At 44.0% G+C, this 15,354-nt stretch overlaps 1 protein-coding gene across 8 annotated transcripts in view; it reads left to right on the top strand.

The window, feature by feature from the left end:
- Mcc (MCC regulator of WNT signaling pathway) overlaps positions 1 to 15,354 on the top strand; it is a 279,992-nt gene that overhangs the window by 172,001 nt on the left and 92,637 nt on the right. For all 8 annotated transcript variants that reach the window (XM_029547051.1, XM_021214402.2, XM_029547050.1 and 5 more), the window contains one exon: positions 9,511 to 9,624. Coding sequence is in view for 2 of the 8 variants with exons in the window: in XM_021214402.2 (XP_021070061.1) it covers positions 9,511 to 9,624 (114 nt within the window). In the remaining 6 variants the exon portion in view is untranslated. The remainder of the gene's footprint in view (positions 1 to 9,510; positions 9,625 to 15,354) is intronic.

Raw genomic sequence — 15,354 nt, 5'->3', positions numbered from 1 at the left:
CATTTAAAATGTAAATGAAATAAATACCTAATTAAATGGAAAAAAAAGTTTGAGCCCTTATTTTTAGTTGTAACTAGAGTATTTCTCTTCACTATTCTTGCATTTAGACTTTCATTTCCTATCTTTATCTAGGTTGGGACTACTCTATTTCTAAACAGTCTAGAATAGTGTAGAATGCTTTACCTTTTTCCCCACCCTCAGTAAACAAATTGAAACAACTTTAGTGATCCCTTGTGTTTGCGTTCTGCTGCTGCATCTGCAAGAAGGTAAGGCTAGGCAGGGTAGGCATGGCAGGAAGTCAGGGACACCATGGACCTCTTTTGCTGTGGCAAGTTTTATCTAATGGTCAGGCTGGCTTCATGAGCCTCAGAAAATAGGTAACCCTCCCTTGAGCCTTTGCTTTTTACCTCTGAATAACTACAGAAGAATTTTTGACAGCAAATGAGCCCATTCAAAAACTATGTGAGGGACGAGCATCTTGTCATGGCTCTGTCACCATGGCTGATAGTGGGTCTGGAAGAAGCTTGTTTGCACTTGTTGACTGCTGTGTGTTCTTGGCTAGAATTCAGGGATTCCCCTTACTCAGATAAAGTCAGAAACAACTGATACATATACATGCCCAACACAGTGTTTCTTTCCTGAGCCTTCCCCAGGATGCTCTTGTTACTTTGTTTCTTCACAGCTGAATAGTGAAGATTTAGGAGTCTTCTCTGTGCCTTTTGCTGTCTCACCTACAATCAGTAAAGTCTGCTACTGTGCCTACTCTATTAACTTCAGAGTTGGCCTGGGTACTAAGAGGATGGAAAAAAAGAAGAAAATCATTCCGTAAGAGTGCATGTACACTGGCAAGGCTGTAAAGGATAAAATGCAAGTGGAGGAGAGAAGGGAGGGTCCGTGCTGTGTGTTAAAATAATGCTGAGCTGTTGCATGCCTGTCCAAATTGCTGTTGTGTTGTGGTTTCTAGATACAAAGTGGGAGGAGAGGCTGGCTTCATGGGAGAAGCACTCCTCAAGGAAAGGGGCTGGAATGCTGTCTAGCCAGTCATAAACCGCAGGCTTCTGTGGCTCGCTTGCATGGAGCTGCAGCTCTGACAGCTTTGGGATTTAGCAAGGGATTGAGAAGCACATAGGCCCTGGCTAGACTAGTACTGGCAGATGGGGGAGGGGGATCCCTGGTTTGGTGGGTGCATGGCTCACTCACAAGAACTGACTCCTTCCAGGTAGAACAGCATTTGCTTGGCTATAAACTTCAGGATGCCCTTTTCTGCATCATAGTCTCTCCCTTCTTTAGACATCAAAGAGAGAACATAAGAGCTTCCTAACAGTGTTGTACCTCGCTGGATACACTCTATAGAGGGCAGTGGTAACATGTAGGCTTATTTATATTCTCCAGAATGTTTAGTAAATAGGGACAAGGAAAGTAACTATGTTCATGGGGTCAGAGAGAAGGACAGGAAAAAGCTACCTGAACACCTTGCAAAGGCAGTCTGGTTGCTTGCACTTATTGCAGACTTGCAAGTAGATATATTTTAGACAAAAAGGTGTTCTATATTTCTGTTTTATACATGCTATAGTAAGTGTATTTGTACAAAAAAACCTGTCAGATTTTATATACATCATATGATCTGTAAGTAGTGTGAGTAAGGAGAATGTATATTTTTTTCCTTTGGGTTTTAATTTTGTCTCAATTTATTCATCCAATAAACATTGTCCGTCTTGTCCACTGGCTGGTTCCAAGACCCCTGATATTTCTGCCACCACAGAGCACTCATGGTAAAATCATTCACCCAAACCAAAAACTGCACCAAATCCATGTCAGATACCACCAAATCCTGTGAAAAAGAAATACGAAAGTAATTAAAGGGAAAACTTGTCTCTCGTGGTCAATGGAAGATAGATGGGGATGGTCAGAAGAATCAGAGGAATGTTGCATTCCTATATGAAATAATAATCACCAAGTTATTGTGTATGTGTGTTCATAATAGTGTGTGTATGTGTGTTATATGTGTCAGCCTNATGCCTCCAGTGTGTGTGACAGCTTTTCAGCTCACCTTTTGTTTTTACTGTTATGAACAGACCATTGTGTCCTGGATTACAGTACATTCTTCATTTCTCTTTTGTCTTTGAGATACTGTATGTGGTAGCTCCTTTTGAGGCTGGTGTGTATGTTTTGAGGATCTCCCCTCAAAAGACAGGAGCAGGCAGGAAGTGGGGTGTGGACTAGGTGTGGTGGGGCAATGTCTCTTCTCAGGCTGTCAAGGATTCTTGTGCTGCGCTCTGCCTTCCTGCCTACCTGCCCACCCAGTGGGACAGGGAGCTTGTGATTCAACTCCATGTGTTGAAAGGCAGAGTATAGATGACTGTGATTGGTGTGATCTAGGTCACCCTGTGGAAGAGAGTCAATTTGGTTGCTTAACCAGGGATTGTGTAAAAGTAGGAGACAGGAGATTGACCTACTAGTGCCTTCAAAGTCCAATTTTATCTTGACACCTTTTAGGAGATAGAAGGAAGTCGCATGGCCAGGACGGCCACAGTGGTCACAGCTATGGCTCTAACCGTTTGGCAGCTGGCTTTGTGGTCCAGACATTTACCTGCAGCATTGGGTTCTGCATGCAGTTTAGAGCTCTGCATGCATCAGCATTGTACCCATTTACAGTTGAGCAGAGTGAGGCTTCAGATATGTTCCCCAAGGATGAGGTTTTGTATAACCTCGTCCATTATTCTGCTGCTCTCCTTCGTTGCCTACACACTCCTCTTTCCAATATTCTTCCTGTTCTGAGCTCAGGGTTGGATGACACTGGCTAGGTTAAGGTCCTTCGCCAAGAGAGAGAATTTGAATCCTAATCCTTTCTCCTCTTCTGTCCTCTCCCTTTCTCTGAAGCTATCAGTAAGGCTGCTCAAGAGCCAGCTAGGGGTAGAGTTGAAGTCTGTCTCCTCTCCTCTGGCCAGAGGCTTTGAATTAGCTATAGTAAGGATCTGGGCAGTGGCCTATCTGTCAGCATGCCTCAGGGAAGTCAAGCCAGCCAGGACTTGCCTGTGCCTTGTCTAGAATGGGGGCATGTCCTGGCAGCAAGCCTTTGACGAGTGCTTTATTTAAATGAAATAATGCACATTAAGGTATCTTTAAGAAGCTGGAAATACATTTAGAAATAATTGTCCTGAATTCTTGAATAATCAGCATCACATCTGTCCCAATACTTTAATTGAAAGTCTGGAAGCATGTATCTTGAGTGACAAGTGAAGAAGCCCTGTGTGTGTTTTGTGTGCATGTGTGCAGATGTGCAGACACGTGCTCTCCAAACCTTCACCTGCTTTCCCCAGGAAAAGACATTGTTTTCCTTCCACAAAAAAAAACCCAGGGTCCTTCAGAGTGCTTCAGCTGTCACCATAAAATTACACTGGCCTATTCTGATCTGTGGAGTTTATTGACTGCTGCACCATTAAAATACTTGGTTTTCTCTAGAATGGGGAATTCAATACCTGCTAAATTGGATCGATATAAAAATTTATGAACAATGCAGTTCTTGTCGAGAAACTCTGTTACTCATGTTCATGCGCTTCTCTGCAGGGGTGGGGGGTATTCTGCCCCGGGCATCACATTTGTATTTAGTGTGCGCTGAAATATTCATGTTCCCTGATTAGCTGGCCTTAATTGCTGTATCCTTATCCCCTCCATGATGTGTCATTAGGGCACAGCCACCTTGAAATGTAAGCAGGGACTGCCTGCCTATTGCAGTATCATTTTGTCTGAATGTGTTTCTAAAAGTCTTTGAATACCACTTAATTTTGTGTCCTTATGAAAAAAAAAAAAAACAAGACAAAATTTATTTAGTGGAGAATACTGTTGCTAATATTTAATAGTTATAGTTATAGCTAGAATACATTTTAAATGTAGATATAAATACCCTATTGATCAGATTTTTTTATAGTCCAATATCTTATGGTTAAAATAAACAAAACTGCTAGTATGTTAGAGGCATAGCTGTTAGTAGGGAAATGCGGTTTTACAAGGGATCTGGGGACACTGGTATGCCTGCCTTCACAGGTGGTACCCAGACCCTGGAAAGGTACCTTTCCACCATCACCTGTATAGCACACCCTTACCTGATGGTAACCTGGTACTTCCATATTGAAAGGGCTTTCCGAGAACTGACTTTTAACTGAGGTTCTACAAGTAACTCAGAGGCCATGGACCTGCCAATGGAATCAGCAGGGAAATTGGAAAGAGAAAAAGGCTACTGCTTTCTGAGTTGACCAAGGGCAGCAGGAAGTGATTTGCATGCAGTGTGCAATCTTGTAGATGATGCTTAATGAGTTTTAAGTTTCAAGACTGAACAGCCTTTCTCAAAATACTACACAGCAGGTGCCCCTAGCTGGAATCCTAGCAGCAAATAGAAAGCCTCCACACGGGCCTGATTGTATCCATCTGGCTGGGAGCACTGCCCTTGTACCAGGAATTTTGTTCTTTGTGTGTCTGAATTGGAGGTCCTGCAGCGTGGATGGCCCAGGAGGGGTATAGGAGTGAAGCTGCTTTCCTGTGCACTCCTCCTGGCTCCCTGCAAGGACAGCTGGGACATGTTTGGTCATTCGCTATAGTCAATGATAGTGGACATGCAAGGTGTTTGTGCTGCCACATTGAAGCCCAAAGGAGTCTTAGAGACATGGTATTACAAGCCCATTTGCCAATACTTAAAACAGGAGCATTAGAAGACAAGGAGACTCCCTGGATCCCATACCCAGCTAAGTACCTCATGGATGTCACTGGAAAGCATCCACTCCCTGCTCCCATCGGAGAGTAACACGCAAGTCTTGTCTCTACATGCCCCGCGACCCAGTACAGATACCCCTCCTCCATCCAATCTCATATGTGTAGATGGACATGAATGTTTAGGTGTCTCAAAGGCAAGAGAGCAATAACACGCCAAAGCTGGAGCTTTAGCGAAGTACACAGTGGAGTAGCCTTGAAGCTAGGGTTCCTTAGCTCTCTGCCGCTGGGCTGTTTTCCTACCCAACCTCCATTCTTCAATTTCCTTAGTGTCCAAAGAAGAGATAATGTCTATCTCACAGCATTACCATGTGGGAATTAATCAAGATGCTATATGCACAGTATATGATGGAAGAAGATGAAGTGTGGGAAGAGAATGTCCCGCCAACATTGTGTGTTGATGTAAGGTTAGTTATGCTTGTCTCTTACCCTTTAAATGAAGAGGTCACTGTGTGAAAGGAAGAGTTGGCATTGCCCATCACCTTCCCTAACATGTAAGCTCAAAATTTGCGCCATTAAATAGAGGACCAGCGGTAGAGTGAGGACAGACTAGAAATTCTTTTAGCCCACAGTGGGACAGAAGCAGAGGCATTCTGATAGTGAATGACACAGTTTACACAAGTACCTCTTGATTCCAGCAGACACCCTCAAAGTACACCCTGGATGGGCTTACCCCAACACAGCACAGCCTATGGTAAGAGGTATCTAGCGGTCCTCACACTGAAAACAGATGCTGCACGTGACACAGCCTTCCACCTCTACTGTGCTGCTGGAGTCTTTGGCCCTTTGATGACTCGGCTGTTCAGAGCCCCAAGTCCTAGAAAGATGAGCTAGATAGATGTCAGATGCAGAGCCAAATGGACTAGGCACAAGAGCTGGATGTTGATGATCCTAATGCATTGCTATCAGAGGATGCGGGGTTAGCTCGACAGAGCAGGCTTATGTTTGCAGCTTTGCTGTTAGTAATAGCAGAGTAGAGGTACGTATCCCCAGAGACCACTCGTCACATTGGAGAGCTGATAGATTCCAAGGGCATCTCCAAGGGTATGAAGCTGGTTGTCTCCTGGCTGATAATGTAAGGGACTGCTCATCCCCTTAGTGTGGTAGAGAAACCTGCAGGAGTCTGTCTGCTCAGCCCTCCCTTGGGCCCTTGGGCTGAACACCTTAGCTGTCAGAGGTTAAGCTAGCTCGTCCTTATGGCTAGTTCTACTCATGGAACAGACAGTTACCTAACAGCCAAGTTTCCAGGGGGCACAGCTACATTTGGGTGCTCACAGCACAGAGAGAGGGAAGCCAGCTCAGAAATAACCTAGAGAATCCGCAGCTTTTATCTCTAGGAACATGAGAATATATGCCCTAAACCCAAATGCATGCAGACAGCGACAAGATTCTACATCAGCTTTGCGTAGGCTCCCTGTGAACATTTCAAAGACAGGACTACTAGATGGCCCAGCAGGTAAAAGCGCTTGCCGCACAAACCTGAAAACCCAAGTTCAAACCCCAGACACCACGGTAGAAAGAGAAGACCAAACCCTGAAGGTTTTCCTCTGATCTTGCACCCACATGTGCTTTGGCGTGTACTCACCTGTGCACACGTGCACAGGTACAAATATGATGATGACAATGATGGTGATGATAATGATGGTGGTGGTGGTGGTGATGATGGTGATAAATTAAATAAAAATGTTAAATTTCACAGAGAACTAAGAGGCTTGACTCCGAAGCCTCAGGAAGTGTCAGAATCAAGCCGTATGCTGTTGTCTACGCTGCCACCAGGTAGAAGCTCCAGGATGGCCTATGAAGGATTTAATCCGAGAAGCCTCTCTGTCACTGTAAACTTTAAAGGGGGCTGGCAGAGAAGAATGTACGTGGCTGTGGGGGTTAGGTAGGGGACCCCTGCTGGCAGTTCTGTCCTCTGTACCTCTGCTGAGAAAGGGACAATAATGAACACATTTTATTCTGTCTTCTTTCTGTCCAAAGGGCAGGGGTGGGAACGTGGACTGAGACAGAAAAGAAAACAAGTCTTTTTAGTTATTATGCTCCTGCCTGGCTTTCTATTGTTTCCTTAATACAAAAAACAAAACAAACAAAACAAAACAAAACAAAACAAAAACAAAAACAAAAAAACCTCTTCTTTACAAAGTATTCGCTGGATTAAAAGTACTGAGAACAAATTAGAGCCGCCCGGAGCCCACGGGGCATCCATTAGAAGGTCCCTTCCAGTTTATAGTTTGGTTACAAGTCATTTCTTTTATCATGCATGAAAATTCCTTTTAAGTAAACTTTTTATCCATTAAAAAAAGAACTCCTAAAAATTACTGTCATGTACAGTCTTGTGTAGGGTAGCAGAGTGCTGTGCCATGCTTGTGGTGTCCTGGGCTGTGTGAGGGAGGCCTTAAGGAAGTGACTCCAGAGGACCTGCCCTTGCTCTCCTTGACTTCAGAGCACTCCAGTGTGTGAAGCACCATGGGGGGGGGGTCACAAAGTTAATGTCCAGCACAAAGGTTTGGTAATTTGGAGGCCCATAGAAACTATGCCTATGAACCTGTTCTTTCATATTTGTCTGTCGATGGTACCATCGAATTCAGAAAACTCTTTGGGACCTGTCTTCCATCTGGGGTGGAGAGGTATGTGTCTTCCCTGTGTACATGCTGTGGCCCAGAGAGCCAAGGGGACAAAAAGAGTATCTGGGCACCCAGCCCAGCAGTGTCCCCAACAGTAAGATCCTATTCTGGATCCTTCTGGTGCGGCTTTGGCGGAATTAGCTACTTTGTGTGTCTCCCTATGTGACAGTTCTTGACACTGTAGGGAGGGGCAGTAGTATTCTATTCCGGCTTTGTGTTTTCATCCTCCCAAACCCTGCTGACGGCCCCAGATGTAAGAGAATGAGCTAGGTAGGAAGCGGACCAGGCTCTCAGTTGGGACCCTCCTGTCTACACCTGTGTCTCTTAAAGCACATGTCAAGCCTCGGTGTGTTTGATAATCCTCACCAGGGATTAGGTGGTGTATATTCTCCAAGGACCACGCCATCAGATAACACGCCAGTGTTGATGCCGAGGGTCTTCGCAAATGACCCCAGACACTGAAGGGACTGAATCTTTCTTGTCACCCAACTCCAAACAAATCTCAAAAAGCTTGTATAGTGGGAGCGAAGTGGTATTTGTGCTAAGAAACCGTCACATAAACCTTGTATCTGAACGGCAGAGTGACCTTTTCAGAGGGGCCCTCGCCCTACCCCAGACGCAAATGCCAGCAGATTGCTTGGCATTTCCTTTTTAAATTTCAAGCGTTCCTGGTTTCGAATCAGCGATTGATCTGTTTGTTTGTGGCCTGTGCGCAATTAAGTTAGTCGCGCTGCTGTTGGGAGTCTAAGGAGCGTAAGCTCTTTGAAGCGGCTGCCCACCTCTGACACAGTCGAGCGGGGTGCAGAAACTGAAGTGCAGGTGACCTTGAGCGCTGAACTCTATTCTGCCAGACTGTGTCATCCTTTGTGAACTCGTCTGTTCTTAACTCTCATTAAGTCCTGGGGGAGGCTACAGAATGCCTACAAGAGGAAGAACTTGTTAAGATTCCAATTCTAGCTACACAGCACTGGGGTGGTGTGGGGGGCCGGGGCGATTGGCCTGGGGGATGCCCAGGCTACCAAGGGAAGGCAGGTGCCTGCGATGCTTGAGCAGGCAAAGGCTTCTGGGTGTTGCCTCTGAGGTGGGGGCAGAGGTGGGTGTGTTTGATTGTGTGTTGTAGTTCTCCCATCTCTGGCCTGGAGAGCCAGAGAATCCCCAGCTGGGGCAGGAGCCTGTGCAGCCAAATCCTGTATTCAGAAGACAGAGTTCAGATTCTGATCATAGCGCTTGCCTCGACCCCCCTCTTAAAATCTCCTGAAGAACTTCCATTGCAGCTTCTACTAACCTGATGGAGATGGCTGGGGAATGGGGTCTGGGTGGGTGCAGGTTTGCTCTTTGGAGCACAGCGTAACATTAGAAATCTGACTGTGTTTCTCAGTAAGAGTCTATTGGTTTATAGGAAGCACATACTCAGGCAGTTGAGGCTAACTGGTGAGGAAGGAGTCCGTAATAAGGAAATCAACAGCCCCACTAGATGAAGAGCCTGCTAATAAAACACTTTCTCTCTCTCTCTCTCTCTCTCTCTCTCTCTCTCTCTCTCTCTCTCTCTCTTTCTCTTGGGGGGGGGGAGAAGTTTGCCTATATATTCGGCAAGCACTTCACCACTGGGCCGTATCCAGCCTTCCCCCTCCCCCCTTTCTTTGAGTCTATTGCACCTGTAGCTTTTTTCTTCTGTTTTAATTAATTTTGTTTTATTTATGACAGGACTTCCCTATGTAGTCCAGACTGGCCTCAAACTTGCCATCTTCCTGCCTCAGCCTCCTGCCCAGGCTGCAGTCCTTGTCCGTTGTGTTGAATCAGGCAGTCCCATCTCAGCTATCACCGTCACCCAAGTAACACAGGAAACTCACTTAGAATAAACAGCTGCACTTCCTGCCTTGAATTTACCATCTAATTCTGGTTCTGCCCCTCAGATGAATGGATTTTCCCATTGTGTGTTGAGTGACCATGTCGTGCCCATATAACCAGCGTGTGTAAGACCCTAACTCTTGTCTCTCGTTCCTGAGATTATTGTGCTACCGTTCCTGGAAGTGTCACCTTTTGGGTGGCATGGCTAATCACAGGAAGAAAGGGAAGGACATGAGCTTGTCTGACTGTGTGTCCCTTTCCTCTGCCTCCACAGCTCCACTTGGCAGCCCTGGCATCACTCAAGGGAGACATTGTAGAGCTGAATAAGCGTCTGCAGCAGACAGAGCGGGAACGCGACCTCCTGGAAAAGAAGTTGGCCAAGGCACAGGTAAGGGCCTGGATGGGTGCTTTGTTTGTCTAACTGCTTTGTTTGAATATAAATGTGCAGTGTGTGTGTGTGTGTGTGTGTGTGTGTGTGTTTCAACACAACAAATGTGAACTTAATGAGGAGAGGTTGTAGGTGGACTGCTAAAAATAAAGCAAAGCAAAACAGACTCAGCATAGACTAGATGGCTTGGTCAGCAAGCATGGATTTCCCATGGCTATGGATGACGGATATCATGGCGCCTGGCAATTTAGTTCCCTGTGAGGCTGTCTCACACCCCACTGGTTCCCCTACATGGTAGGGAGAACAAGGCTATCTCTTTTTTTCTTTTTATAAAAGGGCACTAATCCAATTCTTGAATCATTTCCCTTAAGTCCTCCCTCTTACTATTGTCACATTGGAAGCCTTGTTGTATTAAGACTGTGGACTTGGGATGGGATACAGTACCTAGCATCTTCACACCCCAGCATCTTCACACCCTAGCATCTTCAGATTCTAACATCTTCACACCCTGCATCTTCACACCCTGCATCTTCATATCCCTGCATCTTCACACCCTAGCATCTTCACACCCACCATCTTCACACCCTAGCATCTTCACACCCTAGCATCCTCACACCCTAACATCTTCACACCCTAGCATCCTCACACCCTAGCAACTTCACACCCAGCATCTTTACACCCATCACACGTATACACAAGTCAGGAAACAGAATCTGCCTGCTCCTCCACATGGCCGTCTGTCCCAGTGTAATCTCCACACTTCATTTCCTATGAGGTTAACCTTTGTGATAACGTTTGTGCTCATATGTCTTGTTACTTTACAGATAATCAGTCACTCCAGTTTGTGTCCATAGATAGCAAAGGTTTATTCTCCTTGAATAAAAAAGAATCACTTTATTGTAATGAACTCAAATGAAATCATGACATAGCTAATTTAAGTCTGCCATGGAAACACTTGCCTAAACTCAAACTCCAGGATCTCAGTACATTTCTATACAGCCAAGATGGCCATTTTAAAGCTGGTGGTTTTATGTTTCCAGTGTTAATATGTTTTTATTCACTTATCCTCATGTAAAAATCTATGAAGGAGCTGAAACTAGAAAGAAATGGCTTTATAGCCTTTTTCATGATTTATATGCCTTTTACCTTCATTCTGTCATTCCTTGCCACATCATATTACCCTCTCTGCTGTCTCTTTCCAAATGCCATCTCTCTCTCTCTCTTTCTCTCTCTCTCTCTCTCTCTCTCTCTCTCTCTCTCTCTCTCTCTCTCTCTCTTTCCACACACACACACACACGCACGCACACACACGCACCTCTGCACATAGATAGATAGATAGATAGATAGATAGATAGATAGATAGATAGATAGATAGAAAGAAAGAAAGATAGAATTTTGCATTTGAGGGAGAACATGTGGATTTTTTTCATTCTGCATTTAGGTGATCTTAATATAGTTTTATGTCCATCTATCTTCCTGAAATTTCCATGATTTCATTTTTACTTATGGCTGAATATTATTACAGTTTGCCAGGTTTAATCTCATTCTCTTAGGAAGTAGGCATTTCCTTTAAATGCTTAAAATACAAAGGCTTATTCTCCATGCCTTGTTTGCCATTTAATAATGTTCTTTAAGCTTGGCATTGCACCTGGTTAACCACAGCTGCATGCTGGTGACTGCATACCCATGGTATAGTGCACCCCACCCTGCCTCTCCTGCTAGCCAAAGGTGAGGTCACAGTCAGATCCTCTCCCCTTGGTAAAGCTGTAAAATATATCCTTTCCGCAGCGAACACACACTGGCTGCTGATAGTTCTTATATACTAGCATCTGTTGATCTGTAATGTCTAGATCAGTGGTTCTCAATCTTCCTGATGCTGTGACCTTGAATACAGTTCATCATGTTGTGGTGAATCCCAACTATAAAATTGTTTTCGTTGCTACTTCATAAGGGTAATTTTGCTACTGTTATAAAGGCTAATGTAAATATCTGATTTCTGATGGCCTTGGGTGACCCCTGTGAAAAGGGTCATTCAATTCTTCCCCCATAGGGGTTCTTGTCCCACAGGTTGAGAAGCACTGGCAGACTTAAACTAGCTATATCATGATTTCATTTGAGTTCATTACAATAAAGTGATTCTTTTTTATTCAAAAAGATTAATACCTTTGTGTGCATTACTTCATTTCATTACTTTATTTCATTTTACTTGAATCGTCCCTAAGTTCCTGCTGGAGAAGCTTTTACTGGGAAATGTCCCACCTGCTGTTTGCTCACGCGTGATACACTGCCAAAGGGAATTTAAACCTGCACCTGAACTCGGCCATGTATTTAACCTTTGTCAAGAGGGTGCGTTGATTGGCTGCGGTGCTCTGAAAGTGCTCTCTGGTTTCTTAATATTATTAAGAATTTGTGCATTTAAATATATTTGAATTTCAATCTGTTGTCATTATTTTCCTCATAAAAGCTCCAGTGGTACTATTTTTAGCCAGGTGGAACCTCAGATTGCTTATGAGTCTTGTGGCATGCACTACACAGCAACCCCAGACATTCTGAGACATTTTGTGCCCTCCAAACTAGAAGTGGCCGTTCTCTGAGCAGCCACAGTTCTTCCCATCGGGCATCTTTTCCAAGTGAATGCCTGGGCACCCAAGATGCTTGTTGCTTCTGGGATGCTCATTGGGTTGGGCCTCTTTTGTAGATAGAATCAGAAAGCTATTTTTCTAAACTTGTGTGTGTATGTGTGTGTGTGTGTGTATACGTGTGTGTGTGTGTGTGTGTGTGTGTGTGTGTGTGCTCAATTAATTATATATAAAGTTGAAGATAGAATATCTTGGAAGTACAGGTAAATCCCTCCAATAAAAAATCAGACTGTGGCATTTGCTTGTTTAACTTTTGTTTTATGCCTCTATCTCCTTATACATTTAAAATCCCACTTGTTTCAGTTATGGAGATTTTATAATTAGAATGCACTATCATCATTCATTTGCCTTATCCCCCATTATATATAAACAGGCTCAGAATAACAATCCCACCACAGCTAACACAGTTATTGAGAAGTTCTTCACACACTTTCCCTTTAAGTCATCTAGGCATTTGCAAGTAATAGTCCCTAGGATTCTTATATCAGTGTCCTCCAATTTATAATTAGTTCCCTTTGAACTGACTCATGGAAATATTGCTCCCAACGTCCTTGAGTGCTGATAACAGTATGTCTGTATGTCTGTGCCTGTCCTTCTGGGAGGCAGTTAGCTGGACTTGTGACCTCTTACCCATCTTCTCCTTGAAGATGCTGGTGTCTTACTGTGTCAGCCATGTAGAACTACTGCAGGGTGCAGTATGGACATACCCTGCTCATGTTCTCAGAGCTCTTACACTAACTAGAGCACTGGTTCTCAACTTGTGGGTCAAGACCCCTTTGAGGGGCACAATCAGATATCCTGCATATCAAATATTCCTATTACAATTTGCAACAGTAGTAAAATTATGGTTATGAAGTAGCAACAAAATAATTTTATGGCTGGGGATCACCACAACCTGAGGAACTGTATGTATTGAAAGGTCACAGCATCAGGATGGTTGCGAACCCCTGCTCTAGATAGTCACAAGTTCTTTCTTACCTTTCTTCTTTCTCCTTCCTCCCTTTGAGCTAATTCTTTTTCCTTCTCCCTTTTAATAGTTTTACTAGATTTAGTCTTCATCATTTTGTTTGATAATTTTGTGTTTTCCGTGTATCCTTTTGGTTATGTTTGAGTTTCTTATTTCAGGAACGTGATGCTTTTTGATTATGGGTGTTAGTGTTTTGCCTGTGTGTGTGTATGTGCACCAACTGCATATCCAGTGCCTGAAGTGGCCATCAGAGGGCATTACAAATGAGACTAGAGTTACAAATGGTCATGAGCTGCAACATGGTACTGGAAATAGAGCACTGGTCTCTGGCAGAGTAGCCAGTGCTCTTAACGCCCGGGTCATTGCTTCAGTCGCAATCTTGGAGATACTTTTAATAAATGATGTGACTTAGTGTTAGTTTCATTTCCTCGCGTAGATGTGTCCATTATTTGTAAATTGTAGTCTATTCAACTATCTTTAGTATTTCATTGTCTCATGTTCTTTTATGTCTTTTTAAATATATTTTATCCATGTTGTTTCTAGTCTCCTGTGCTTTCTGGCCATGAGTCATTCCTTAAGTGACATTTTTATTTCTCATTCTGTGCTGAGCTCTGTCAGCTCAATTCTGCATTCTTCTGATTGGGAGTTATGTTCATTTATGCCTGTTTCTTAAATCTTTCCTTGATTTTAAAACAGGCTATTGTTTAGTTTTTCTCTGTGTAGGAAAAGCATTAATTCCCATTGTAGTTCATGGAAAGACTCCTGGACTGTCTTTTTTCTTGTACAGGATTTGACTTCAATACTATTCTAGGTTTCACTTTAATGTGATATGAAAGTATAGTTTCCTTGGACTTATATTTATTTACTGACTTTCAAAGACTTTAATTTGTATGTGTGTGTTTGCGTGTGTGTGTGTGTGTGTGTGTGTGTGTGTGTGTGTACAGACATAGGCCAGCAGAGGGTGTCAGATTCTCTTGGAGCTAGAATTATAATCAGTTATAAGTTCCTAATGCAGGTACTGTTTTTCTTTCTTTTGTTGTTTTGTGTTTTGTTTTATTGTTGGTATTTTTGTTTGTTTTTGTTTTAAACACTCTAAATTTCCTCTGGGCCAAGGCAAGCTATCCTAAGGGACCTTTCCTCTCCAGCCACCTCCCTTCCATCTCCATCAGACTCCTGAATCATACAGGCAACCTTTCCTGTCCCCACCCATCTTCCCTGCTGACTGAGTCCTCTGGGCCAAGCCAAGCTGCCCTGAACAGCCTGCCATCCCAGGGGGACCTCCAATCTTCTGATGCCTCTCCCCCACCCCCACTAGACTTCTGCATCATACAGACAGGAACAAGTTATCCTCTGAGAGGCTCCACCAAGAGGCTGATGCAGAAAGATGGATGGAGCTCAGGCATCCTTAAGGAAAATAGGAGGAAGAACTGAGGGCCTTGAATGAGATAGGAACTCTACAGGAGGACCAACAGAATCATCTAACCTGGACCCTTGGGGTTCTCAGAGTCTGAACCACCAACCAAAGAACATACATGGGCTGGACCTAGGCCTCCATGCACATATGCAGCAGATGTGCATCTCGGCCTTCATGTGGGTCCTGAACAAATGGAGTGGGGGCTGTCCCAAAAGCTGCTGCCTATATGTGGGATATGTTCTTCTAGCTGACCTTGGTGGGAGAGGAAGTTCCTAGCCGCAGAGATAACCAGTGGGCCCCCTAACTGCACAGAGGAGAAGAGGAATAGGGAGAGGGGAAGGATTGAGAGAGGGGGTGAACTAGGAGGGGGGCAGTGAATAGGATGTAAAGTGAATAAGTAAACACAAAACACTCTGAATCACCGCATTGAAAAAGAACTGGGCATGTATTTATGCAGTACAATTTAGAGAACTTGAACTCAGAGTTCTTTTGAATACAACATAAGAACAGATGTGAATGAACCAGCACCATTGGTAGATCTCAGTGGTGTCCGTGTAGGCAGACTCAGAAGCAAGATTGATTCTAGTGAGTACAAAACATATTAGACCAAACTGGGCTCTTTTGCAAGAGCAGTCTGCACATGTAACTGCTCAGCCATCTCTACACCCCCTCCTTGGACTTGTGAACTGGGGGTTATGAAGGTGATTTAA

This window comes from Mus pahari, chromosome 15, assembly GCF_900095145.1.
Source record: "Mus pahari chromosome 15, PAHARI_EIJ_v1.1, whole genome shotgun sequence".
Taxonomy (NCBI): domain Eukaryota; kingdom Metazoa; phylum Chordata; class Mammalia; order Rodentia; family Muridae; genus Mus; species Mus pahari.
This window is presented reverse-complemented; position numbering and strand designations above follow the sequence as displayed.